General features: G+C 48.3%; 2 protein-coding genes across 5 annotated transcripts in view; one reads left to right on the top strand and one right to left on the bottom strand.

Annotated features, from left to right (window-relative positions):
• The window catches only part of faim2a (Fas apoptotic inhibitory molecule 2a), a 394,729-nt gene that overhangs the window by 186,788 nt on the left and 180,395 nt on the right, over positions 1-27,546 (top strand). The window lies entirely within an intron of this gene.
• Positions 17,879-27,546, bottom strand: part of abcf2a (ATP-binding cassette, sub-family F (GCN20), member 2a) — a 52,140-nt gene continuing 42,472 nt past the window's right edge. For 3 of the 4 annotated variants that reach the window (XM_038808510.1, XM_038808511.1, XM_038808512.1), the window contains 3 exons: positions 26,764-26,892; positions 25,383-25,586; positions 20,717-20,851 (listed from right to left, as the gene is read on the bottom strand). In XM_038808510.1, coding sequence (XP_038664438.1) covers positions 20,717-20,851; positions 25,383-25,586; positions 26,764-26,892 — 468 coding nt within the window. Of the gene's footprint in view, positions 20,852-25,382; positions 25,587-26,763; positions 26,893-27,546 lie in introns of all 4 variants that reach the window. The other variant, XM_038808508.1, reaches the window with a different exon arrangement.

Raw genomic sequence — 27,546 nt, 5'->3', positions numbered from 1 at the left:
CTGCCACTGACCCACACTCCTGACTTTGGAGGCTCCGAGTCCCTCCATCCCAGGAAAATCCGTCTCCGGGCCACCAGGGAGGAGAAGGCCATAACATCGGCCTCCCTCCACCCCCCGGGCCCCTGGATCTTCCAATACCCTAAATATTGCCAATTCTGGACTCGGAGTCACCCTCCCTTCTAGGACCTCTGACATGACATCCGCAAATACCTGCCAGAATCTTCTCAATTTCGGACGCGCCCAGAACATATGTACATGATTCACTGGGCTTCCCTCACACCATCCCCACCTATCCTCCACTTCCTCAAAACACCTACTCATCCAGGCCACAGTCATATAAGCCCTATGGACCACCTTGAACTGGTTCAGACTAAACCTGGCACACCTCTTCAAGGCTTTTTCCCATAGTCCGTCTTCCAACTCCCCTCCCAACTCTTCCACTTCCTCTTCACCTCCCCGATTGGGAACCCTTCCCACTCCATCAGTTCCTTATATCTCCGAGACCCTCCCCTCCCTAACCCCCATTTTTGACATTACCTTATCCTGTAGACCCCTCAGGGGGAGGCGGGGAAAGCTTGGAGGTACTGAAACCCGTTCCCACCCGGCAACTCAAACTCCTCCTCGATCTCCGCCAGGCTGGGGAAACCCTACTGAGTGAAGAGATCCCCAAATCTCTCAATTCCTGCCCGCTGCCAACTCCTACAGCCTCATCCAGCACCCCCAGAACAAAACGATGATTGTCACAGATCAGTGACCATACTGACGCCCCCTCCAATCCCATATGCTGTCTCCATTGCCCCCACACCCTCAGGGCTGCCACCACCACTGGGCTTGTGGAGTACCGAGCGGCCGAGAACGGCAGGGGCGCTGTTAATAAAGCCTCCAAGCTCATACCCTTACAGGATGCCGCCGCTACTCGCTCCCAAACCGTCCCCTCCCCCACTACCCGCTTCCCGACCATCGATATGTTGGCCGCCCAGTAATAATGAATAAGTCTCGGGAGGGCTAAGCCCCCCTCCCTGCGGCCCCATTCCATGAGTGCCTTCTTCACCCTCGGGGTTTTACCAGCCCACACAAAACCCCAGATTACCGCATTCATTTTCCTATAAAAGGCCTTCGGGACAAAAATCGGGGGACATTGAAAAAGGAACATTAGCCCCAGGAGGGCTGTCACCTTCACTGTCTGCAGCCTCCCCGCCAGTATCAGCGGGAGCACGTCCCACCTGCCAGCCTCCCCGCCAGTATCAGCGGGAGCACGTCCCACCTGCCAGCCTCCCCGCCAGTATCAGCGGGAGCACGTCCCACCTGCCAGCCTCCCCGCCAGTATCAGCGGGAGCACGTCCCACCTGCGGAAATCCCTTTTCATCTGATCGACCGCTTTACCCAGATTCAACTTGTGGAGCTGCCCAATCCTTAGCCACCTGAATCCCCAGATACCTGAAGCTCTTCCCCACCACTTTAAAAGGTAACTCCCTCAGTCTCCTTTCCTGTCCTCCTGCCTTAATCACAAACACCTCGCTCTTTCCCATATTTAGTTTGTAGCCTGAAAACTGCCCAAATTTTTCCAGTATCTCCATGATTCCGGCCATCCCCCCCAACAGGTCTGTAATATAAAGATGTAAGTCGTCCGAGTAGAGCGAGACACTATGCTCCACTCCCCCTCTCACTATCCCCCGCCATACATTCAATCACCTAAGGGCCATTGCCAAGGGCACTATGGCCAGGGCAAACAGTAGTGGGGAGAGCGGGTATCCCTGTCTTGTCCCCCTACAAAGACTAAAATATTCTGACCGGACCCAGTTGGTTAGTTATCCCTTTAACTAACATTTCACAATTGATCATAGCTAACTTTTGTGAGTGCCACAAATAATCCAACATGAGTCTTCAGGATACAAAGAAATAACATTTATTTACAATAAGATATATATACACAACAGCAGCAGCAACTTCCCTTGCTGCTCACTCCTCTCTCTCTGCTGGTTCCAAACTGGCCAGCTCTATTTATGCAGGGAGTCTGCTAATGATTTCTCCGCCCCTGTCATTGGGGAAGCTCATACTCCCATAGGATTGTTGGATTGTTATTAGACCACAGCCAGTGATAAGCAGGCAGGATCCCTCCCCGCCAAAGTCCAAGGAATCCACCGAAGACCCTGGTGAAGGAGGGCGTCGGACTTGTTTTGCCGCAGGCCGGACACCATTTGCACGAGGCGCTGGATCGGGCGGCGTGTAACGAGATGGAGACCGGCGTTTCTGTGATGAACGGGGTAACGGTTGTCCATCCACGGCCCGTGGGCCCGAGGATTCCCCCTCTGAAGTGTCTTGTGTCTCCATCTCGGAGTCAGAGTCTGCTGCCTCCGTCATCTCGGCGTCTCTATCTCCACGCAGTTCTGTCACGACCTGCGCAGGCTTTGAGTATGGCACCAGAGGAAGATTGTGAGGAATACTTCCCATTGTGTCTGGTCTCTGTGGCTGTAGAAATGAGCTCCTGGGGCGGGGTATCTTTGGAAGGGATAGTCTTCTGGACCGAACATGGTCTACATGTTTACGCTGGAGCCGACCCTGGGCTTACAGATAGGGAAGAGATAGGGCCCGTTTGGCAAAAGATTACGCCAGGGACCCACTGGGCACCACCAGCAAAATTTCGAACGAACACTGGGTCACCGGACACAAACTGCCGATGCCGAGAAAAACCATGTCCCTGCCGTTCTTGTGTGCGGCGTACTTTTGTGCCAATAGAACAGTACATAGAACAGTACAGCACAGAACAGGCCCGTCGGCCCTCGATGTTGTGCCGAGCAATGATCACCCTACTCAAGCCCACATATCCACCCTATACCAGTAACCCAACAACCCCCATTAACCTTATTTTTTAGGACACTAAGGGCAATTTAGCATGGCCAATCCACCTAACCCGCACATCTTTGGACTGTGGGAGGAAACCGGAGCACCCGGAGGAAACCCACGCACACACGGGGAGGACGTGCAGACTCCGCACAGACAGTGACCCAGCCGGGAATCGAACCTGGGACCCTGGAGCTGTGAAGCATTTATTTTTTTTAAAATAATTTTTATTGAAATTTTTACAAAATATAAACATCTTAACTCTATTAACAAACAACCGCGGTAACACCCCAAGAACAATACCCACCCCAACTTCAAACAAAAGGAAAAAGAAAAAAAAACAAAAGAGCACCCAAACAACAAAAGGGAAAGAGATATCACCTGCCACATCCCACAGACCCATGTACACAGTTCTTCCTCCCCCCAATCCAAACCCTGGCTCGACCCTGGATCCCACTACCCTCAACACCGTCCTTGCTACCCCCTTCCAAAACTCCCCCAGCGCTGGGCACGCCCAAAACATATGGCCGTGGTTCGCTGGGCTCCCCGAGCACCTAGCACACCTGTCCTCGCCCCCGAAAAACCTACTCATCCTCGACCCAGTCATGTGGGCCCTATGCAGCACCTTGAACTGTATGAGGCTAAGCCTCGCACAGGAAGAGGAGGAATTCACTCTCTCCAGGGCATCCGCCCACGTCCCCTCCTCAATCTCCTCACCCATCTCCTCTTCCCATTTACCCTTCAGTTCCTCCACCGAGGCCTCGTCTACCTCCTGCATTACCCGGTATATGTCCGAAATCCTCCCTCCTCCAACCCACACCCCCGAGAGCACACTGTCCCGTACCCCACGTGGGGGCAACAAGGGGAACCCCTCCATCTGCAGCCTGGCAAACGCCCTAACCTGCATGTACCGAAACATGTTCCCCGGGAGGAGCCCAAACTTCCCCTCTAACTCCCCCAAGCTCGCGAACCTCCCCTCCACAAACAGGTCCCTCAACCTCCTAACCCCTGCCCTGTGCCAGCCCAGAAATCCGCCATCAATGCTCCCTGGGACAAACCGATGGTTCCCCGTATCGGGGCCTCCATCGAGCCCCCCATTTCTCCCCTGTGCCGTCTCCATTGCCCCCAAATTTTGAGGGTAGCCGCCACCACTGGGCTCGTGGTATACCTCGTTGGAGGGAGCGGCAACGGCACCGTTACTAGCGCCTCCAGGCTCATGCCCACACAAGACGCCGCCTCCATCCTCTTCCATGCTGCCCCTTCCTCGTCCATTACCCACTTATGTACCATCGCTGCGTTGGCAGCCCAATAGGGGCTGGTTTAGCTCACAAGGCTAAATCGCTGGCTTTTCAAGCAGACCAAGCAGGCCAGCAGCACGGTTCGATTCCCATACCAGCCTCCCCGGACAGGCGCCGGAATGTGGCGACTAGGGGCTTTTCACAGTAACTTCATTGAAGCCTACTCGTGACAATAAGCGATTTTCATTTCATTTCAATAGTACCCACAGAGGTTGGGCAACGCCAGCCCCCCCCTATCCCTGCCTTGTTCCAGGAACGCTCTTCTAACCCTCGGAGTCCCATGCGCCCACACAAATCCCGTGATACTTCTGTTGACCCTCCTAAAAAAGGCCTTCGGGAGCTGTGAAGCATTTATGCTAACCATCATGCTACCGTGCTGCCCCTACGGCAAATGTCCGGGAAAACCATGCTAAGGCGGGTGCGAAGTCTCCAGCCCATTAGGAGTTCTGAGGGAGCTACCCCAGTCACCGCATGGGGGGTGGTCCTCTATGAAAACAAAAAACGAGCCAGTCTCGTGTCCATAGACCCAGAAGACTGCTTCTTTAGGCCTCGTTTGAATGTCTGCACTGCGCGCTCCGCCAACCCATTTGAAGCTGGGTGGTAAGAGGCAGTGCGGATATGGCGTATGCTGTTCATCTTCATGAACCTCGCAAACTCCTCACTTGTGAATGGAGTGCCGTTGTCTGTGACCAGCACCTCGGGGAGGCCATGCGTACTGAAAGACAAACGCATCTTCTCGATTGTTGCACAGGACGTTGTGCCTCCCATCTTATGCACCTCTAACCATTTAGACTGGGCGTCGATTAATAGAAGGAACATGGATCCTTGAAAAGGGCCGTCGAAATCCGCATGCAAGCGCGCCCAAGGCCACCCTGGCCATTCCCAGTGATGTAGGGGCGCGGCCGGCGGAAGCTTCTGATGCTCCTGGCAAATGGAGCAATTTTGGGCCCCTTCTCAATGTCGGTGTCGAGGCCTGGCCACCAGACATAACTCCAGGCCAACATTTTCATTTTGGTCACACCTGGATGCCCATTGTGCAAGTCTCTCAGTATCAGCTCCTGTCCTTTTTCCGGGACAATCACACGCGTCCCCCACAAAAGGATGCCGTCTTCCACGCTGAATTCGGACAGCTTGGAGGAAAATGCCCGCAACTCGCCTGGGAGCTGTCTATGCTGCCCACCATACAGGACTATGTGCCGAACCTTTGACAGGACTGGCTCCGTCTGGGATCTGTGATGCCGTGACTGGCAAGGTGTCCGTAAAATTTAGGGTTGCAACCACCTCACCGGTCGTGGGAGTCGACATGGGGCCGGTCGATAAAGGCAATCGGCTCAGTGCGTCGGCATTCCCTATCTGTGTTCCTGGTTTGTGCTCCAGAGAATACTCGTATGCAGCGAGCAACAAAGGCCAGCGCTGGATCCGTGCGGAAGCAATGGGTGGTATTGGCTTATCCTCTCTGAAAAGTCCCAGCAGAGGCTTATGATCAGTCACGATAGTGAAGTGGCGGCCATACACGTACTGGTGGAAACGTTTGACCGCAAAGACCACTGCCAGGCCCTCCTTCTCGATCTGCGCGTACTTTTTTTCCGCTGCAGTCAATGTGCGGGAGGCGAAAGCTATCGACCACTCGGCCCCGTTCTCCATCTTGTGGGACAGGACGGCCCCAATACCATACGGGGATGCATCACATGTGACGAGCAAAGGCTTTCCAGGATCATAGTGGGTTAGTAACCCAGACGACGACAATTGTTGTTTTACCGGCCGGAAAGCGGTTTCTTGAGGCTGACCCCAAACCCAAGTGTGATTCTTCTTTAGCAGAAGGTGCAACGGGGCCAGTGTAGGTGGCAGATTGGGGAGGAACTTTCCGTAATAGTTTACGAGGCCGAGAAACGAACGAAGACGCGAAGTGTCAGTCGGGTCGGGGGCCTGTTGAATCGCGCGCACCTTCTCTGCGACGGGGTGCAAACCTTCACGGTCCACCCGATAACCCAGGTAGACTACTTCCTTCGTCTGAAAGACGCACTTTGTGCGACGTAAATGGATTCCAGCCTCCGAAAAGCGTCTAAGACAGCCTCCAAATTTTCCAAATGTTCCTGCTCCAACGTCCCTGTGATCAAAACGTCATCTAAGTAGACAGCGACATGCGGTAAACCTCTCAGATTCCCTCCATAACGCGTTGAAAAATAGCGCAGGCAGAGGATACTCCAAAGGGCAAACGTTGTATATTCATACAGGCCCCGGTGTGTATTAATCGTTACATATGGCCGGGAGGCAGGGTCCAACTCCAACTGTAGGTAGGCGTGACTCATATCTAATTTTGTGAACGAGAGTCACCTGCAAGCTTCGCGTAGAGATCCTCTCTGTGAGGCATTGGGTATCGGTCGAGTCGGGAAGCCGTATTCACTGGGACACTGGCATCAGTTTTGGGACAGGGGGGACCTATACCGTTGGGATGGTCTCCACCTGAACCGAGCTGGGACCAGTGTTCTGGCGAAAAGAGTAAATAGGGTGGTCAATAGGACTTTAAACTAGAGATTGGGGGGGAAGGGAAAGTCAGGGAACCAAGAGGTGAAGGAATCAGTGGGAAGCGTAGCTGCTTAGGATTACAAAAAATCACGAAAAGACAGAGCTCAGGAGAGGTTACGATAGTCCCCATCTCACAAAATATGACACAGTGTATGGAAAGGCTCAGTAAACCAAGGTCCACCACACTAAGAAAACAAAAGGGACAGTCAATAGGGAATTAAGGTGCTATATTTAAATGCCCGCAGTGTACGGAACAAGGTAGATGAGCTTGTGGCCCAGATTATGACTGGCAGGTATGATGTGGTAGGCATCACAGAAACATGGTTGCAGGGGGTTCAGGACTGGCAGTTAAACATCCAGGGATTTACAACCTATCGAAAGGACAGAGAGGTGGGTAGAGGGGGCGGGGTTGCCTTGTTAATTAGAAATGAAATTAAATCAATAGCACTAAACAACATAGGGTCAGACGATGTGGAGTCTGTGTGGGTAGAGTTGAGGAACCACAAAGGCAAAAAAACATAATGGGAGTTATGTACAGGCCTCCTGACAGTGGTCAGGACCAGGGGCACAAAATGCACCACGAAATAGAAAGGGCATGTCAGAAAGGCAAGGTCACAGTGATCATGGGGGACTTCAATATGCAGGTGGACTGGGTAAATAATGTTTGCCAGTGGACCCAAAGAAAGGGAATTCATTGAATGTTTACAGGATGGCTTTTTGGAACAGCTTGTGATGGAGCCCACGAGGGAACAGGCTATTCTGGACTTAGTGTTATGTAATGAGCCAGAATTGATAAAAGATCTTAAGTAAGGGAACACTTAGGAAGCAGTGATCATAATATGGTAGAATTCAGTCTGCAATTTGAAAGAAGGAAGGTAGAATCAGATGTAAAGGTTTTACAGTTAAATAAAGGTAATTACAGGCGCATGAGGGAGGAACTGACGAAAATCGACTGGAAGCAGAGCCTAGTGGGAAAGACAGTAGAACAGCAATGGCAGGAGTTTCTGGGAGTAATTGAGGACACAGTGCAGAGGTTCATCCCAAAGAAAAGAAAGGTTATCAGAGGGAGGATTAGGCAGCCATGGCTGACAAGGAAGTCAGGGAATGCATCAAGGCAAAAGAGAGAGCCTATAATGTGGCAAAGAGTAGTGGGAAGTCAGAAGATTGGGAAGGCTACAAAAACAAACAGAGGATAACAAAGAGAGAAATAAGGAAGGAGAGGATCAAATATGAAGGTAGGCTAGCCAGTAACATTAGGAATGATAGTAAAAGTTTTTTAAAATACATTAAAAACAAACGGGAGGCAAAAGTAGACATTGGGCCGCTCCAAAATGACGCTGGTAATCTAGTGATGGGAGACAAGGAAATAGCTGAGGAACTTAATAAGTACTTTGCGTCAGTCTTCACAGTAGAAGACATGAGTAATATCCCAACAATTCAGGAAAGTCAGGGGGAAGAGTTGAATATGGTTGCCATCACAAAGGAGAAGGTGCTAGAGAAACTAAAAGGTCTGAAAATTGATAAATCTCCGGGCCCAGATGGGCTACATCCTAGAGTTCTAAAGGAGATAGCTGAAGAAATAGTGGAGGCGTTAGTTATGATCTTTCAAAAGTCACTGGAATCAGGGAAAGTCCCAGAGGATTGGAAAATCGCTGTTGTAACCCCCCTGTTCAAGAAGGGAACAAGAAAAAGATGGAAAATTATAGGCCAATTAGCCTAACCTCGGTTGTTGGCAAAATTCTAGAATCCATCGTTAAGGATGAGATTTCTAAATTCTGGAAGTGCAGGGTCAGATTAGGACAAGTCAGCATGGATTTAGTAAGGGGAGGTCGTGCCTGACAAACCTGTTAGAGTTCTTTGAAGAGATAACAAATAGGTTAGACCAAGGAGAGCCAATGGATGTTATCTATCTTGACTTCCAAAAGGCCTTTGACAAGGTGCCTCACGGGAGGACTCCTGAGTAAAATAAGGGCCCATGGTATTCGAGGCAAGGTACTAACAGGATTGACGATTGGCTGTCAGACAGAAGGCAGAGAGTTGGGATAAAAGGTTCTTTTTCGGAATGGCAACCGGTGACAAGTGGTGTCCCGCAGGGTTCAGTGTTGGGGCCACAGCTGTTCTCTTTATATATTAACGATCTAGATGACGGGACTGGGGGCATTCTGGCCAAGTTTGCCGATGATACAAGATAGGTGGAGGGGCAGGTAGTATTGAGGAGGTGGGGAGGCTGCAGAAGATTTAGACAGTTTAGGAGAATGGTCCAAAAAGTGGCTGATGAAATTCAACGTGGGCAAGTGCGAGGTCTTGCACTTTGGAAAAAAGAATAGAGGCATGGACTATTTTCTAAACGGTGACAAAATTCATAATGCTAAAGTGCAAAGGGACTTGGGAGTCCTAGTCCAGGATTCTCTAAAGGTAAACTTGCAGGTTGAGTCCGTAATTAAGAAAGCAAATGTAATGTTGTCATTTATCTCAAGAGGCTTGGAATATAAAAGCAGGGATGTACTTCTGAGGCTTTATAAAGCACTAGTTAGGCCCCATTTAGAATACTGTGAGCAATTTTGGGCCCCATACCTCAGGAAGGACATACTGGCACTGGAGCGGGTCCAGCGGAGATTCACACGGATGATCCCAGGAATGGTAGGCCTAACATACGATGAACGTCTGAGGATCGTGGGATTATATTCATTGGAGTTTAGGAGGTTGAGGGGAGATCTAATAGAAACGTACAAGATAATGAATGGCTTGGATAGGATGGACGTAGGGAAGTTGTTTCCATTAGCAGGGGAGACTAGGACGCGGGGGCACAGCCTTAGAATAAAAGGGAGTCACTTTAGAACAGAGATGAGGAGAAATTTCTTCAGCCAGAGAGTGGTAGGTCTGTGGAATTCATTGCCACAGAGGGCGGTGGAGGCCGGGACATTGAGTGTCTTTAAGACAGAAATTGATAAATTCTTGATTTCTCGAGGAATTAAGGGCTATGGGGAGAGAGCGGGTAAATGGAGTTGAAATCAACCATGATTGAATGGTGGAGTGGACTCGATGGGCCGAATGGCCTTACTTCCGCTCCTATGTCTTATGGTCTTATGGTCTTAAGTTTATAGTCGCCGTACAAGCGAACTATGGCATCTGGCTTCATTACGGGTACAATTGGTGCTGCCCAGTCAGCGAAACAGACGAGCCTGATGATACCCAAAGTCTCCAAACGAGTGAGCTCCCCTTCTACCTTCTCGAGTAATGCGTAAGGCACCGGGCACACCCAGAAATAGCGCGGCGTGGCTCCTGGTTCGACTTGGATACTTTCCCCAAACCGAGCTGGAATACATCTGGGTATCGTCCTAGCACCTCAGTCAACCCTCCAGAAACTGTTTGGAGGATGTGCTGCCACTGCAGCCGCAAATGGCACAACCAGTCCCGACCCAACAGGCTGGGCCCATGGCCGCGCACCACGATAAGTGGGAAACGCCCCTCCTGGCGTCCATAAACAACAGGGGTCATCGTGGTTCCTGCAATGTCCAATGGTTCCCCCGTGTAGGTGGCCAACCTGGCCTGTGTGTCGGTTAATGTAAGGGTCTGTATACCCTGCTTGATGCGGTCAAATGTCCTCTGGGCGATCACGGAGGCCGCTGCGCCAGTGTCGAACTCCATCTCAAGCGGGTGACCATTGACCCGTACTGTCACCTTAATGGGGGCCACATGGGGAGCTGCCACACAATGCAGCTGCAGGCAGTCAACCTCCGTCTCCACGTCCTCGGGAGTAGTAGCCGCAGGTTCATCCAAATGAAAGGTACGGCCCTTGGGCTGGCCCCAATTTCGGTCAGAACGACAATGCCTCTGGCGCCCCTAGGACCAGCGTCCGCGACGGGGTCGGTGCCCACAAGTCTGACACGGACATGGCTCCTCATCCATTAGTTCTGGAGAAGGCTCCCTTCGGGGAGGAATGCCCGACGGTCACTGCCGTCGATCTGGACATCGCCTCGCCCAAGGTACCACGGGGAGGGGGGGTGGGAGGGGGAAGCTTTCGGACGGAAGGGGTTGCGCCCCAAGGCATGCACCTCCATTCCCTGTAGCTCCTGCACTCCTCGTTCTGCGCTCGGGACAATACTATTTGAATGGCCTGCTGAAAAGTCAATGTTGGCTCAGTTAACAACTTTCTCTGGGTGGCCACATTGTTAATACCGCAAACCAAACGGTCGCGTAACATTTCTGACAAGGTCTCACCATAGTCACAGTACTCCGCAATCCTGCATAGCCTGGATAGAAAGTCAGCTGCTCACTCCTCTCTCTCTGCTGGTTCCAAACTGGCCAGCTCTATTTATGCAGGGAGTCTGCTAATGATTTCTCCGCCCCCCTCATTGGGGAAGCTCATACTCCCACAGGATTGTGGGATTGTCATTAATCCCCAGCCAGTGGTAAGCAGGCAGGTTGTAACACTAACACACGCCTCATTATCACAGTATCCTTTATTAATATTCAGGACTTGCATATTCTCCCAATGTCTGCGTAGGTCTCACCCCACAACCCAAAGATGTGCAGGATTGGTGGATTTGGCCACACTAAATTGCCCCTTAATAGGAAATGTTTTTTTTAAAGTACGTTTTTAGGACCCTAGAATCAACCACTTCACTCTCCACCTTGGCGAAAAATTCAATAATATGGTCGCTCATCTCCAAGGGATCTCGCACAAATAGGTTGCCAATGATTCCGTTCTCATTGCACAGTACCCAGTCTAGGATGGTCTGTTCTCTAGTTGGTTCCTCAGCGTATTGGTCCAGAAAACCATCCCGTATACACTCATACACTCCAGGAATTCTTCCTCTACGGTATTGTGGCTAATTTGATTTAACCTAAATGAATCCTCGAAATGCATCTCACACTCCAACCAGTATTTAGTCCATATAACCATTCGACAGAGGAGCAGAAGTAGGCCTTTCAGCCCATCATCTCCATGCTGGGCATCAAGCCCCCATCTGGATTGGGATGGGAACCTGGATTGTAGTTTTGGGGTACAGGAGATTGAGAGTATAGAGGTCAGGAGCACAGATTTGACTTCGCAGGAGGGTGCCAGTGTTCAGGTAGGTGGTTTGAAGTGTGTCTACTTCAATGCCAGGAGTATACGAAATAAGGTAGGGGAACTGGCAGCATGGGTTGGTACCTGGGACTTCGATGTTGTGGCCATTTCAGAGACATGGATAGAGCAGGGACAGGAATGGTTGTTGCAGGTTCCGGGGTTTAGGTGTTTTAGTAAGCTCAGAGAAGGGGGCAAAAGAGGGGGAGGTGTGGCGCTGCTAGTCAAGGACAGTATTACGGTGGCGGAAAGGATGCTAGATGGGGACTCTTCTTCCGAGGGTAGTATGGGCTGAGGTTAGAAACAGGAAAGGAGAGGTCACCCTGTTGGGAGTTTTCTATAGGCCACCTAATAGTTCTAGGGATGTAGAGGAAAGGATGGCGAAGATGATTCTGGAAAAGAGCGAAAGTAACAGGGTAGTTGTTATGGGAGACTTTAACTTTCCAAATATTGACTGGAAAAGATATAGTTCGAGTACATTAGAAGGGTCGTTCTTTGTACAATGTGTGCAGGAGGGTTTCCTGACACAATATGTTGACAGGCCAACAAGAGGCGAGGCCACATTGGATTTGGTTTTGGGTAATGAACCAGGCCAGGTGTTAGATCTGGAGGTAGGTGAGCACTTTGGAAACAGTGACCGCAATTCGGTGACCTTTACGTTAGTGATGGAAAGGGATAAGTATACCCCGCAGGGCAAGAGTTATAGCTGGGGGAAGGGCAATTATGATGCCATTAGACATGACTTAGGATGTGTAGGTTGGAGAGGTAGGCTGCAAGGGTTGGGCACACTGGATATGTGGAGCTTGTTCAAGGAACAGCTATTGCGTGTTCTTGATAAGTACGTACCAGTCAGGCAGGGAGGAAGGGGTCGAGCTCGGGAACCGTGGTTTACCAAAGAAGTAGAATCTCTTGTTAAGAGGAAGAAGGAGGCCTATGTGAAGATGAGGCGTGAAGTTTCAGTTGGGGCGCTTGATAGTTACAAGGAAGCGAGGAAGGATCTAAAGAGAGAGCTAAGACGAGCAAGGAGGGGACATGAGAAGTCTTTGGCAGGTAGGATCAAGGAAAACCCAAAAGCTTTCTATAGGTACGTCAGGAATAAAAGAATGACTAGGGTAAGAGTAGGGCCAGTCAAGGACAGTGGTGGGAAGTTGTGTGGAGGCTGAGGAGATAAGCGAGATACTAAATGAATACTTTTCATCAGTATTCACTCAAGAAAAAGATAATATTGTGGAGGAGAATGCTGAGACCCAGGCTATTAGAATAGATGGCATTGAGGTGCGTAGGGAAGAAGTGTTAGCAATTCTGGACAAGGTGAAAATAGATAAGTCCCCGGGGCCGGATGGGATTTATCCTAGGATTCTCTGGGAAGCCAGGGAAGAGATTGCTGAGCCTTTGGCTTTGATTTTTAGGTCATCATTGGCTACAGGAATAGTGCCAGAGGACTGGAGGATAGCAAATGTGGTCCCTTTGTTTAAGAAGGGGAGTAGAGATAACCCCGGTAACTATAGGCCGGTGAGCCTAACGTCTGTGGTGGGTAAAGTCTTGGAGAGGATTATAAAAGATACGATTTATAATCATCTAGATAGGAATAATATGATTAGGGATAGTCAGCATGGTTTTGTGAAGGGTAGGTCATGCCTCACAAACCTTATCGAGTTCTTTGAGAAGGTGACTGAACAGGTAGATGAGGGTAGAGCAGTTGATGTGTATATGGATTTCAGTAAAGCGTTTGATAAGGTTCCCCACGGTCGGCTATTGCAGAAAATACGGAGGCTGGGGATTGAGGGTGATTTAGAGATGTGGATCAGAAATTGACTAGTTGAAAGAAGAGAGAGTGGTAGTTGATGGGAAATGTTCAGAATGGAGTTCAGTTACGAGTGGCATACCACAAGGATCTGTTCTGGGGCCGTTGCTGTTTGTCATTTTTATAAATGACCTAGAGGAGGGCGCAGAAGGATGGGTGAGTAAATTTGCAGACGACACTAAAGTCGGTGGAGTTGTAGACAGTGCGGAAGGATGTTGCAGGTTACGGAGGGACATAGATAAGCTGCAGAGCTGGGCTGAGAGGTGGCAAATGGAGTTTAATGTGGAGAAGTGTGAGGTGATTCACTTTGGAAAGAACAGGAATGCGGAATATTTGGCTAATGGTAAAATTCTTGGTAGTGTGGATGAGCAGAGGGATCTCGGTGTCCATGTACATAGATCCCTGAAAGTTGCCACCTAGGTTGATAGGGTTGTGAAGAAGGCCTATGGTGTGTTGGCCTTTATTGGTAGAGGGATTGAGTTCCGGAGCCATGAGGTCATGTTGCAGTTGTACAAAACTCTAGTACGGCCGCATTTGGAGTATTGCGTACAGTTCTGGTCGCCTCATTATAGGAAGGACGTGGAAGCTTTGGAACGGGTGCAGAGGAGATTTACCAGGATGTTGCCTGGTATGGAGGGAAAATCTTATGAGGAAAGGCTGATGGACTTGAGGTTGTTTTCGTTAGAGAGAAGAAGGTTAAGAGGTGACTTAATAGAGGCATACAAAATGATCAGAGGGTTAGATAGGGTGGACAGCGAGAGCCTTCTCCCGCGGATGGAGGTGGCTAGCACGAGGGGACATAGCCTTAAATTGAGGGGTAATAGATATAGGACAGAGGTCAGAGGTAGGTTTTTTACACAAAGAGTGGTGAGGCCGTGGAATGCCCTACCTGCAACAGTAGTGAACTCGCCAACATTGAGGGCATTTAAAAGTTTATTGGATAAGCATATGGATGATAAGGGCATAGTGTAGGTTAGATGGCCTTTAGTTTTTTTCCATGTCGGTGCAACATCGAGGGCTGAAGGGCCTGTACTGCGCTGTATCGTTCTATGTTCTATCTATTCTGATTGCATTTTTCATCACTTGGTCTGCAGCCTTGTGTGCTATGGGATTCGTCGCCGTCGGGATGCTCCATTTTGCCAGCAGCCATGGGGTTTCCCGATGGCGTGGGGCTGCCCCACAATGGGAAACCCCATTGACCAGCCTGTGTAATGGAGCATCCTGCCGGCGGGGTGAAACAGCAATGTGGCAGCGGGGAGGAGAATCCAGCTCATGGTATTTCAAGTGCTCATCTAAATACTTCTTAATTGTTGTGAGGGTTCCTGCCTCCACCACCCTTTCAGACAGTGAGTTCGATTCCTACCACCCTCAGGATGAAAATATTTAACCTCAAATCCCCTCTGCACCTTCTGCCTTAAATCTGTGCCTCTAGTTATTGGCCCCTCCGCTCAGGGGAAAAGTTTCTTCCTATCTGCCCTATCTACGTCCATCATAATTTTGTATTACAAAATGTTGGGATCTGATCCAGTATCCTAATAGCCATCACACTTGTGTGCATGAGTAAATCCTGGTACTTGGCTCCCATCTCTTCACACAAAATAGTAAACAAGTGCAATTTCAAAGTGTGTAACGTTATATAATTCCCGATTTTCACTGCTTGCTTTGATACAAGTTAATTCAGGCTGCACTGTTTTGGTAACAAAGGCTTCATTGTGCAGGATCGTGGCTGGCCTGGATGTCAGGATTCTGTTCTTTCATCTTACTCACTAATCCTTTGACTTTTCTTGTCATGGAAGATGCTCCATCAGTGCAGATGCTGTTGCACTTAATCCAGTTAAAATATTTCCTCTCTGGTCACATGATCAATTCTTTGTAAAATAAATTCTCTAGATTGCTAGTGTCAGGTATGTTGATAGGGATTCTAAGAGCTGGCAGTGCATGCTGATATCTATAGAGTCAATCTGCAGGGCAAATTTTCCACTCATCTCTAATTTGTCTTGAAGCATCCATTCAATATGAACTGACATTTTGTCAATCAATTTGTTTGCATCAGCTCCCGGCATAACGAAATACTTCTGCATTCCGGCAGAATTAGTTGTGGCAATAGTGAGCGATTTCTTTGATTCTGGCAAGAGCTCGGCTGTCAGGTATCATAGAACTTACTGTGCAGGATGCCATTGAACCCATCGAGTCTGCACCTGCCCTTGGAAGGAGCACCCTACTTAAGCCCCAAGCCTCCACCCTATCACCTTTATCCCCATAACCCAACCTAACCTTTTTGGACACTACACTAAGGGCAATTTATCATGGCCAATCCACCCAACCTGCACATCTTTGGACTGTGGGAGGAAACCAGAGCACCCGGATGAAACCCACGCACACACGGGGAGAATGTGCAGACTCCACAGATAGTGACCCATGCCGGGAATCAAGCCTGGAACCCTGGAGCTGTGAAACAACTGTTCTAACCATTGCGCTGCCTGAGGTAACTTGCCTCCTGTGCATTATCTGAAACCCACACACCACATCATTCATTGATTTTAAGCTTTCTTCTCTGAGGCGCTTAGAACATAGAACAGTACAGCACAGAACAGGCCCTTCGGCCCTCAATGTTGTGCCGAGCCATGATCACCCTACTCAAACCCACGTATCCACCCTATACCCGTAACCCAACAACCCCCCCCCACCTTACTTTTAATAGGACACTACGGGCAATTTAGCACGGCCAATCCACCTAACCCGCACATCTTTGGACTGTGGGAAGAAACCGGAGCACCCGGAGGAAACCCACGCACACAGGGGGAGGACGTGCAGACTCCACACAGACAGTGACCCAGCCGGGAATCGAACCTGGGACCCTGGAGCTGTGAAGCATTTATGCTAACCACCTTGCTACCCTGCTGCCCCTGAAGTGCCGTATGTCCTTGCTGGAGAGTGAACATAGAACATAGAACAGTACAGCACAGAACAGGCCCTTCGGCCCTCAATGTTGTGCCGAGCCATGATCACCCTACTCAAACCCACGTATCCACCCTATACCTGTAACCCAACAACCCCCCCCCCCCTTAACCTTACTTTTATTAGGACACTACGGGCAATTTAGCATGGCCAATCCACCTAACCCGCACATCTTTGGACTGGTGTTTTGGTGAATGGTGTTTTGTATCAAAATTGGTTTTCAGCTTACTGATAGCACCGCAGGGTCGGAGTGCTTCTCTCTGTAAATTAAACATTTTGGGTCAGGGCAAGAGGCATCACCAATCTATGAAAATTCAAAGGCCAGGCAGCTGTCACTACTGTTTGTGTACATACCTCACTCCATAGAATCATAGAATTTACAGTGCAGGAGACCATTCAGTCCATCGAGTCTGCACCAGCCCTTGGAAAGAGCACCCTACTTAAGCCCATGCCTCCACCCTATCCCTGTAACCCCACCTAACCTTTTGGACACTAAGGAGCAATTTAATATGGTCATTCCACTTAACCTGCACATCTTTGGATTGTGGGAGGAAACCGGAACACCTGGAGGAAACCCAGGCAGACTCAGAGAAAGTGCAAACTCCACACAGACAGTGACCCGAGGCCAGAATTGAACCCGGGACCCTGGAGCTGTAAGGTAGCAGCACCAACCTCTGTGCCACCCTCTCCAGACCTTGTGTTTATTCAGCCACATCTGATTCAATAATTTAACATGGCAAACTGGTCTAACGCACAACACAATTAATGGCCTCGGGTATCAATTTACAAGCATTCATAGAATTTACAGTGCAGAAGGAGGCCATTCGGCCCATCGAGTCTGCACCGGCTCTTGGAAAGAGCACCCTACCCACGGTCAACACCTCCACCCTATAACCCACTAACCCCACCCAACACCAAGGGCATTTTTGGATGCTAAGGGCAATTTATCATGGCCAATCCACCTAACCTGCACATCTTTGGACTGTGGGAGGAAACCGGAGCACCCGGAGGAAACCCACGCACACACGGGGAGGACGTGCAGACTCCGCACAGACAGTGACCCAAGCCAGAATCGAACCTGGGACCCTGGAGCTGTGAAGCATTTGTGCTATTCACAATGCTACCGTGCTGGCCAAGCATAACTTCAGCTCTGGCCATGCCAAGCATTACACAACAGCTCCAAAGATTTATGCTTGTCCCAACACCCCACTGCATGGGAACAAGGGATACATGGAATGGGCAGGAAAGTGGGGTTGGAAATGATGATCAGCCATGATCGTATTCAATGGTGTAGCAGGCTTGATGGGTCTCCTCTTGCTCCTACTGTGTGTTCAGGAAATCCAGGACAGTAACTAAGCAACAATTCGCCAAGCAGACATGCTGTAGTTTCTAAGGTGGCCATTTTAATGCAAGGTTAGAGACAGGTTAATGCAAGAAACAAAAACACACGGGAAAGTAGTTTGCAACAGCAAAACTCATTTCACAGACTGGGAGACACTTCCCATAAGTGAGCTGGATTTGGTAACAAAAGGTTAAAGTAATAATCGATACCCAGCACCCAGTCCCGCAAAAAAAAAAATCACACTGAAAAGAATGGAATTAGAAACACTCTCCAGTAAACTTTATTTTTTCCCTAAAATATAACATTAAAACGAGACAATCTGCAGTCACTCAGTCTCCAGATGATCTGGTGCTTTTTGCTTTAAGGGATTTAGATGGCGCTAATAATGGCGTTAAAAATAAACATTTTTTTCCAAAACGAGACCCAACCGTACTGTTACACTGCAAAGAGATCAAAGGATTTCAGTAGAAGGAAAACGGATGCATGTCTACTTCTGCCAAGACTAATTATCTCCTTCTGAAGAGGTCTATCAGTGTGTAACATTAAAGTATTACAAGGAGCACAGATTGGTCACTAACACTGAAGTACAGCACTGGTGTGAAAATGTGGGAATAAATTGAGATGGTGTACTGAGCCAGGCTCCATGGGAAAGGCTGCTCTGCTCCCTCTAACCAGGGAGTTAGAACCCAAGGGGTTTGGAAAAAGGAACTGGACAGAAAGAGCCTGTGGGTCAGAGCAGACATACGGGACTGGAAGGGCTGGTGACTACGAGAGGTGCAATCAGAGCTCCAAATCCCAAAACACCTGCCAGGTGAAGAAAAGTATCCAAAATATTCTCAATCTCCAAAAGTACATTTTAGGGAAATGGGCCACAGTTGCACCTTTGAAGATGAAGAAAAACCCAAATGAAGGGCGTCAATACTGTTGAAACAAATTTTGAATGGCAAGGTGGACATGGGCATTATAACAGCCTGCCTCCCCCTCTCAGCACATTGGGCATTCTGAATTGGTGCCCGTTTTGCCTAAACTTAATGTGATTGTAGTTTATTTTAGAAAAAGCTTTGATGGGTGGGAAGGATACATGCAACATCTAACAAGGGGGATGGTGTGTGTAAATTGAGCACTGCTCAGATTGCCAAATAAGAGGCCCTACAGTTCAACATTCTCTTACGTCTGTCTGCTATCAAGAGACAGGGACCTCAATGAATTTACCACAAACTAGAAAGATTTGCCAAGTTTTCTCTTTTCCAAGTCAGGAGCAGGTTCAGAGGCATGCAAGATGGGGTCTGAAATTAAACAAGCTCACTTTCAGTAATAAATGGAATGGGGACTCCCAGATATATTGCACGAGGGCAGCATGCGGAGAATCCAAAACCAACACTGAATAACAACACCGTAAAGATCTGATGACGCGAAAGTAATCGGGGTTCTCTTACAGGTAACACCAATTTAGTTTCTCCTATCCCCTGCTGGCAAAGGAAGGAATCCTATAATTTAAATAACTTCTTGGGGAACACCAAATACAATATGGATTGATTAGATTGATAAACCCAGTGAATCTTCGATGGATGTATTCCTTCACATGGTGCAAACCGAAGACAAGCAGAGAAATTTGTCGTATTCTGTCAGGGAAGTTTGGAGACGGATGTACAGATTCTCCACCAAGGGGTAAATGGCAACTGCACATCACTCCATATTGCCCATCTGGGCCAGGGTTAAATACAGTCAAGGTTCCCACAGTGTACAATACACTAAATAAATAAACAGAGTTCAAGGTTCTTTCCTCGAGCCTCTCTCAGGATCCCTACAATCAGCTGCTGGAGAGGCTAATCCAACAATGCAGCAAGTTAAAGCATCAATGTAAAGATCAACATACTATTCAAAACAACAGTTATCTGAGCTTTAATTGGAATTAATCAACATCATAATCTGCAGACAGTGCAGTTTATAACCACCTGCTTTTTGAGGGGAAAGAAAAAATAATTGTTGGACAGGAAACATGGGTTTAAACTTGATGCATTATCCACAGAAGGTAGCAGCTGACTCCTGCATTACAGACACCGTACCTGACAGCAGGGAGGTGGGAGTAAACACAGCTTCCCCCACCTGGGCTCCTATGGCACTTGCAAAAGGCTGTGGTTGGGACCCAGCACAGGGATGAAGTGTTCTGTTTCTTGGCAAATACTGCAGCCCTGCCTGGTTACTGAGCACTAAAGAGGCCTCCAGATTACCGAGAGAAACACTAACTAGTCCAGCATTCACACTGGCCCAGCTGACAGCAGCTCCCCCTGCCCCACTACCGCCCAGAACATTTGATTAGAGATAAATGGGCTCATAAGGCAATGAGCAGGTCTAGGCGATACTTGGACTGCGCACAAAATCCTAATTAACCAGTGTTGGAGCAGAGGATGAGTGTTCATGCAGGAATGTGATCCAAAACATTTAGATGAGTTAGAGACCTTGTGCACAGGGCTTTAAAAAAGGCAGACAAGGCTGCTACAGCAGAACGGGGGTTGGGGGGGGGGGGGGGGGGGGGTGCTGGGGCTGGGAGAAGAGATGCAGCAACAACCTCATCAAGATGAGGTGAGCAGACAATCCCCCAATATTTAGCTCCTGGAGGGAGGGTCCAAACAAGCATTGGCCTGTGCTTTGGTTTGAACGCACCTTGCCTGACATTCCCAACCAGGTGAAAACCACAGCCTCTAGGATCAGTAAGCTAATATCAACAGCAATTTATTGCTTGCATTTGATTTTAATTGTCTCGCATGCTTAAAACTCAGCCACACCCAGACTGGCTAAGCCTCCTGGGTTCTAGAAAGGATGATCTGTAATGTTTTTAGAAATTTTCTTAACGTTGATGCCAAATTGCTGAGAATACTTCAGACACTGGGAGACTTCTTGTTCTGAGGGTTATCACCAAGCATCTTGGACTTCAAATGTTCTTTATATGACAGGATTCCCCCTTGCCACTTGGTGATTGTCTGTTTCTCACACACCCAGATCTCCTGAGCAACCTGAAAGAGAAGAGAAATCAGAATTTTGTAACAAACCTTGCAGTCTGGCTCAAATAACAACCGACAAGGGGAGGTGGTGGTGGTGTAATGATATTGTCATTGGACTGGTAATCCAGAGACCCAGGGTAATGATCGGGGGACCCAGGTTCAAATCCCACCACCGCAGGTGTCCTTCAGGGAAGGAAATCTGCCATCCTTACCCGGTCTGGTCTACATGTGACTCCAGACCCACAGCAATGTGGTTGACTCTTAAATACCCCTCAAGGGCAATTTGGATAGGCAATAAATGCTGGCACAGCCTGCGACGCACATGTCCAATGAACGAATAATAAAAAAAGATAACTCAACCCAGCAAGCTCACCTGTCCCCACACCCAGCTAATTCCAAATATCTGTCACGTTAAATTCAGCTGTTTAAAATTCCTAATTCAGTGACAGTCATAATTTCACAAAAAGGAGGCCATTCAGCCCATCCAGTTGTGTGCAGAACAATCCAGGCTGTTCCACTCCATCCGCTCTCTCACAGATTGATGCCCATCCAATTTCCTTTTGAAATTATTGATCATCTCTGCTTCCACCATCCGAGTGGGCAGCAGGTTCCAGGTCAACACTCACTACAAAAAAGTTCCTCACATTCCTCTCCATACTCTGGCTTCCAGGAGCTGCAGCTGGAGACACTTCCTGCGCACATGCTGATCCTGGGAACTGGAAACGTCCCCGATCTCCCACATGGAGCAAGATGAGCACACCATGGCTTGGAGCTCTGCTGCCACGTCTTACTCTTCAAATTAAATTTAACCTTTTATATCAAATATTAACTAGTATTTAACTCACAACTTTCCTTGGCCCATCGTATCTGTCATTTTGAAAACCTATAAATTTTTCATCAACCTTACTTTTCCCTAGTCCTGCACAGACCAACTTTTAAACAATGAATTAATATTTCATAGATCACAGTGCCATCATCGCCGTAACACTTTTCAAAACTGTACTGCTCAAATCTTTCCAGTAACATATTGTGTCTTTTCTTGGTTTTGTCTGCAATGTAGGCTTGTGCAACCAGTAACGCACATAAGTTTTGATCAGTACCTCTGATCAGGTAGACCACTTGCTAGGCAGCAGATACCTAAGCTCACCAACCTGACTTGGAAATATATCACCGTTCCTTCACTGTCACTGGGGCAAAATCCTGGAATTCCTTCCCTAACTACACTTCAGGAACTGCCGCGGGTCAAAAAGAAAAGTCACCATCAAATCCCACGGCAATTAGGTATGGATAACAAATGCTGGCCTAGTCAGCGAAGCCCACAGTTCATAAAGATTAATTTTTAAAAGTCCTTCAAGCCTGTTCTGCCATTCAGGAAATTGTGACTAAGTTGTTCATGCTTTGAATTCCACATTTCTTTCTACCCTCAATACTTTAGATTCCTTACCTAACACGAATTTACCTACCTCCACCTTAAAAATATTCAATAACCTTATTTCACTGCCTTGAGGTGGGGAGTTCCAAAGTCATGTGTAGGGGCTTTTCGCTGGAACTTCATTTGAAGCCTACTGGTGACAATAGCGATTACCATTTATTTTTTCAGATGAATTACACATAGATCTCTCCTAGTTCTCGACTCACCAACTAACCAGAGGTAGTTCCTCTCTAACTACCATGAAAGCTTTGATTAATGACCCCCACAAACCTCCATTCCAGGTTACAAAGCATTAGTTTGTGATCTCTCCTCATAATTTAACCCTCAACAGTTCAGATGTCATTTCTCGTAAATCTCTAGTGCCTTCCCTTCAAGACCAATAATACATCCTTGGTTCCCAGAACTGCTCACAGCAACTCGGTGTGGTCTCACCAGGCTTAGCACAGCTGAAGCACGACTTCCACACCCTTGCTCTCCAAATAGAACATTCCATTTTTGGACCCATCCATAACATTTCAATAATCTGTGCACATAAACTGAACTAACCATATAAATACATATATTTTATAAAGTCACTGAAGAACCATGCAATGATGCAAGTTAAAGGAGTTGTTTATTATAATGTGTCAGAGTCACCTCACCATTAAGTATATAATCACAATTATTTAGAAGCAGGAGTAGGCCATTCAGCCCCTCGAGCCTGTCCTGCCCGTCAATGAGATCATGGTTGATCTGTGACCTAACTCCATATACCTGCCTTTGGCCCATATCCCTTAATATCTTTGCCTAACAACATTATTCTAGTGCAGGAGGCAGCCATTCAGCCTGTGTCTACACCTTTTCTTCAAATGAGTAACTCGTGATTGCATTTGCCCAACTTCTCTTTTTCAGAGAATAGTAATTCCCTTTGAAGGCCTCAATTGAACCTACCTCCTCCACACTCTCAGGCAGTGCATTCCACACCCAAACCAGTTGTGTGAAAAAGATCCTTCTCATCACTCTTGCCAATTACTTTCAATCTGTTCCCTCTCATTCTCAAACCTTTCACAAGTGGGAAAAGTCTTTCCTGGTCAACACTGTCCTGACCCCTCACATTTCTGAACACCTCAATCAAATTCTCCAAGTAAAACAGGTTTAATTTCTGGGGGTGGTGTAGTGGTATTGTCGCTGGCCGAGTAATCTAGAGATCCAGGGCAATGCTCTGGGGATTATTGGTTTGAATCTTTCCATGGCACATGGGGAAATTTGAATTCAATAAAAGTCTGGAATTAAAGGCCTAATGACAACCATGAAACCATTGTCGAATGCTGTCAGCAATGTGACCGACTGGGTTTAGCCTGCTGAGGTAGCCCAGCAAGCGGCTCACTGAGGGCAAATGGGACGGGCAATAAACACTGGCCCAGTCAGCAACACGCACATCCCATCAATACATTTTAAAATCTACCAACATAACTAAGTTCCTCATCTCTGGGATCATTTTCGTGAATAGTTTCTCTCCCAATGCTTTCACTTCCTTTCTAATGTGCGGTGCCCACAACTGGACACAATACTCTAGTTGAGGCTGAACCTAGCTGGAGGTTGGAAGTTTCACAACTTCCTTATACATTCTGCCCTTGTAATAAAGCCCAGGATGCTGTATGCTTTACTTGGGAACTCAAACAGGCGCCGGAGTATGGCGATGAAGGAATTCTCACAGTAACTTCATCGCAGTGTGACAATAAAGATAAAAGATTATTATTAACTACCCTCTCAACCAATCCTGCCATGCCCCCCCCACACCCAGGTCCCGCCGCGCCCCCACGCCCAGGTCCTGCCACACCCAGGTCCCGCTGCACCCCTGCGCCCAGGTCCTGCCACACCCAGGTCCCGCTGCACCCCCGCGCCCAGGTCCTGCCACACCCAGGTCCTGCCACACCCAGGTCCCGCTGCACCCCCGCGCCCAGGTCCCGCCGCGCCCAAGTCCCACAGCCTACCAAAATTATCATTTCAGATCTACTGATTGAACTTGAGCTGCCGCCTGTCCACCCATTCCCCAACAGGTCTATTCCCGTTTAAAGTTAGAGAGAAAAGAGCCTCTGTCTGTTGAGTCCTTCCAGATGGTTACAGCCTCTTGGCTGTGGCTATTGACATGTGCAGAAAGGATTAGGAGATCAGCAAGAAATGCAGTATTATGAAAAGCTGATTCTGACATTAAAGAGTCTTAGAAAGCTGTTTGTGCCAATAAATTTTAAAAAAAAAATGACGAGCCTCTCATTTTAATCCCACTTCCCAGCACCTGCTCTGTATCCTTGCAGGTTCCAGCTTTTCAAATGCAGATCCAGGGACCTTTTAAACGATTTGAACCTCAACAACCAACTTAGGCTGTGAATTCCAGTTCCTCATCACCCTCCTCACGTCCCCGCTAATCCTTCCACCGTAAATCTATGCCCCTGGTAATTGACCCCTCCGCCAGGAGAAACAGGTCTTTCCTGTCCACCCCATCTAGACCCCTCATAATTTTATTCCTCAATTATGGTACTCCTCAGCCTCCTCTGTTCTATGGAAAACAGCCCCAGCCTATCCAATCTCCTCATAGCTGCAATGTTCCAGCCCTGGTAACATTCTTGTAAATCTCTCTGCTCTCTCCCCGGGGTAATTATGTCCTTCCCGTGATGTGGTGACCATATCTATACACTAAATCCCAGCTGTGGCTGAACCAGCATCTTCTACAGTTTCAGCATCACATCCCTGCCTTTGTATTCAACGCCTCACCCAATAAACAAACATTAACTCGGCTTCTCTCTTCCCAAAAGCTGCCTGAGCATTTCCAGCATTTTCGGCTCGGATTTCTCGGGGAAAAAAATTTATTTTAAAAATTCTGTACTCCTAAATTCTAGAATCATTACTGAATTAACATCTTGGTTATGAATAGACAGTTTTATTGGAAATCGCCTTGGTTTAAATGTTCTTGCTGATATTTTGGATTTTAACATATTGATGAGGTCCAGGCCAGGAGTGTCTGACTGTACAATCGGCAAGACAGAAAAAGCTTTGACATGTGGGCCGAAGGGCCTGTCCTGTGCTGTATTTTTCTATGTTTTATGTCTTTTTTAGCAATATTCAAACATTCACCTGCTGAATGAGCCTGAAGTCGTGGCTGACGAGCATCATCCCGCCCTCAAACTCATTGATGGCATCAGCCAGGGCGTCAATGGTCTCAATGTCCAGATGGTTTGTAGGTTCATCGAGGAACAGCATATGTGGGGTTTGCCAAGCCAACCAGGCAAAGCACACACGGCACTTCTGTCCGTCAGAGAGGTTCCTGATTGGGCTCACCTGGAACACAAACAAAGAGTCAGGGCTCTACCCAGAATTCCTGCCTGGAATCAGAGCAAAATAATGGATTGGGAATTCAGGTATTCGCGCTGGTGGTACTCGCTGGTTTCAGCTTTCTAAATCCCAGCAATAATTCTGCATCTGAATGGCAAGCATCCTGTTCACACAACAAATCATTTCCTCTTCCACCCCAAAGGCAGAATACTGTTGTGGCAAAGCAAAACCACCAATGCATTATGGCACCCAGTACCAGAGATATCCTCAATCCGCCAGGACCTGGTATGCCAGAGGGGCTACTGTCAAAATGAGACAGTCATCATAGGAATGGGCAGAAACTCTCACATTAACATCTGCCAGACCCCCCCCCGCCCCCCCACCGGTCATGCTCTCACAATCCTCCCACATCTCCCCCCCCCCCCCCCCCCCCCCAAACTGGCTTTAATAATTTCTCCATTGATATAGTAGCAATTTGGAGACAGCAGGGGGTTGATGGGTAAGGCACCAGCCCGTCACTTTGGGAAACGGGTTTCAACATCAGTTCAAGTAGATTAAAATCTTATTAGAATCCATAGAATCCCTACAATGCTGGAGGCCATTCGGCCCATCAAGTCTGTATCAACCCTCCAAAGGAGCATCCGACCTAGGTCCACATACCCGTAACCCTGCGCATTAATTGTGGCCAATCCACCCAGCCTGCACATCTTTGGACTGTGGGAGGCAACCCACGCAGACACAGGGAGAGCATACAAACTCCACAGACAGTCGCCGAAGGACAGGATTGAACCCGGGTCCCTGGTGCTGTGAGGCAGCAGTGCTAACCACCCATACCCCAGCAGTAAATACAGACAATGCTGGAACCAGCCAGGGTCAACACATCACCCCAAAGACAAGTCAGTGTGAAGCTTGCAGTTTGAACAGTGAGTTTGGTGAAAACCTACTACATGGCGATTGAGGAACAGGAAAGTAGGAATCTCACGTCTGTCTCGACATGAAGGTTTTGCAAAACATGACAACTGATTAGGTGGTGATCAGACTCAGTCGCCTGTCCAGGGTTCCAGACCAATCACACCCCGACCCCCTCAGAGTGCCTAACCTATTCCCCACACCAGGAACCCTTGCCGAGCACCTAGCCCCCTCCGCGTAGCAGGGGTCCCAACCAAACACTCAGAATGTGTACCTGCTGTTTCCCAGAGAGTCCATAGCGGCCAATAATTTTCCGCATATCCTCCTTCTCCTTGATTTCTGGATAACATTTCATCATGTACTCCAACGGGGACAGGTCCAGCTCTAATTGATCTTGCAAGTGCTGGGAGATTGGAGAGGGAGAGACAGAGAATGTTAGATTTCAGAGTAAAAATTCCTACGAAGGGAATCACTCCAGATTCCTTTTGACGCAGAATTCTGGACCAGCTGCCACATTTGGATGTTTTCACCCTAGCCTGCCTTTATAGTTACCGTATATGCGAGAGTAATGGTCAACCCAGTTCACCGTCAGCCAGTTACTCGCTGCTGAAATCAAACTCACCCTGGTGAAAAGCTACTCATTAATTTAAATAGAGAATAGCATACCATTGAAGCTCCCCTGTCTGCACATCAGCACATGTTGACAAGGCGATCACCTCACTGGTGCACACTGCACCCCTGCCAACCCCCACCTCAAATATGGCAACCAGAAGGCCCCTCGACCAGCTCTACTGTCTGACACGTCTGGCCTGGACTTCGTATCAATACCTTACACCCAAAACTACTCAACCCAAAACAACATCAGGATGATTTAAACTGAAATAATGCACCTTGAGCCACGTCCATGCTCAGTAAATCCACCAATTTCTCTTCCTGGCCGAGATGTTAATTCAGTAATAATTCTGGAGTCCAGTAGCAAAGGATTTTTAAAAGGAGAAATCAGAGCCAAAAAATGAGTTTAATGTTTCAGTTCAAGGCCAGCTGACAAATTCATCCA

The sequence above is a fragment of the Scyliorhinus canicula genome, chromosome 10 (genome assembly GCF_902713615.1).
Source record: "Scyliorhinus canicula chromosome 10, sScyCan1.1, whole genome shotgun sequence".
NCBI classification, from domain to species: domain Eukaryota; kingdom Metazoa; phylum Chordata; class Chondrichthyes; order Carcharhiniformes; family Scyliorhinidae; genus Scyliorhinus; species Scyliorhinus canicula.
Note: the sequence above shows the minus strand (reverse complement) of the source record. Positions and strands in the feature narration are given on the sequence as shown.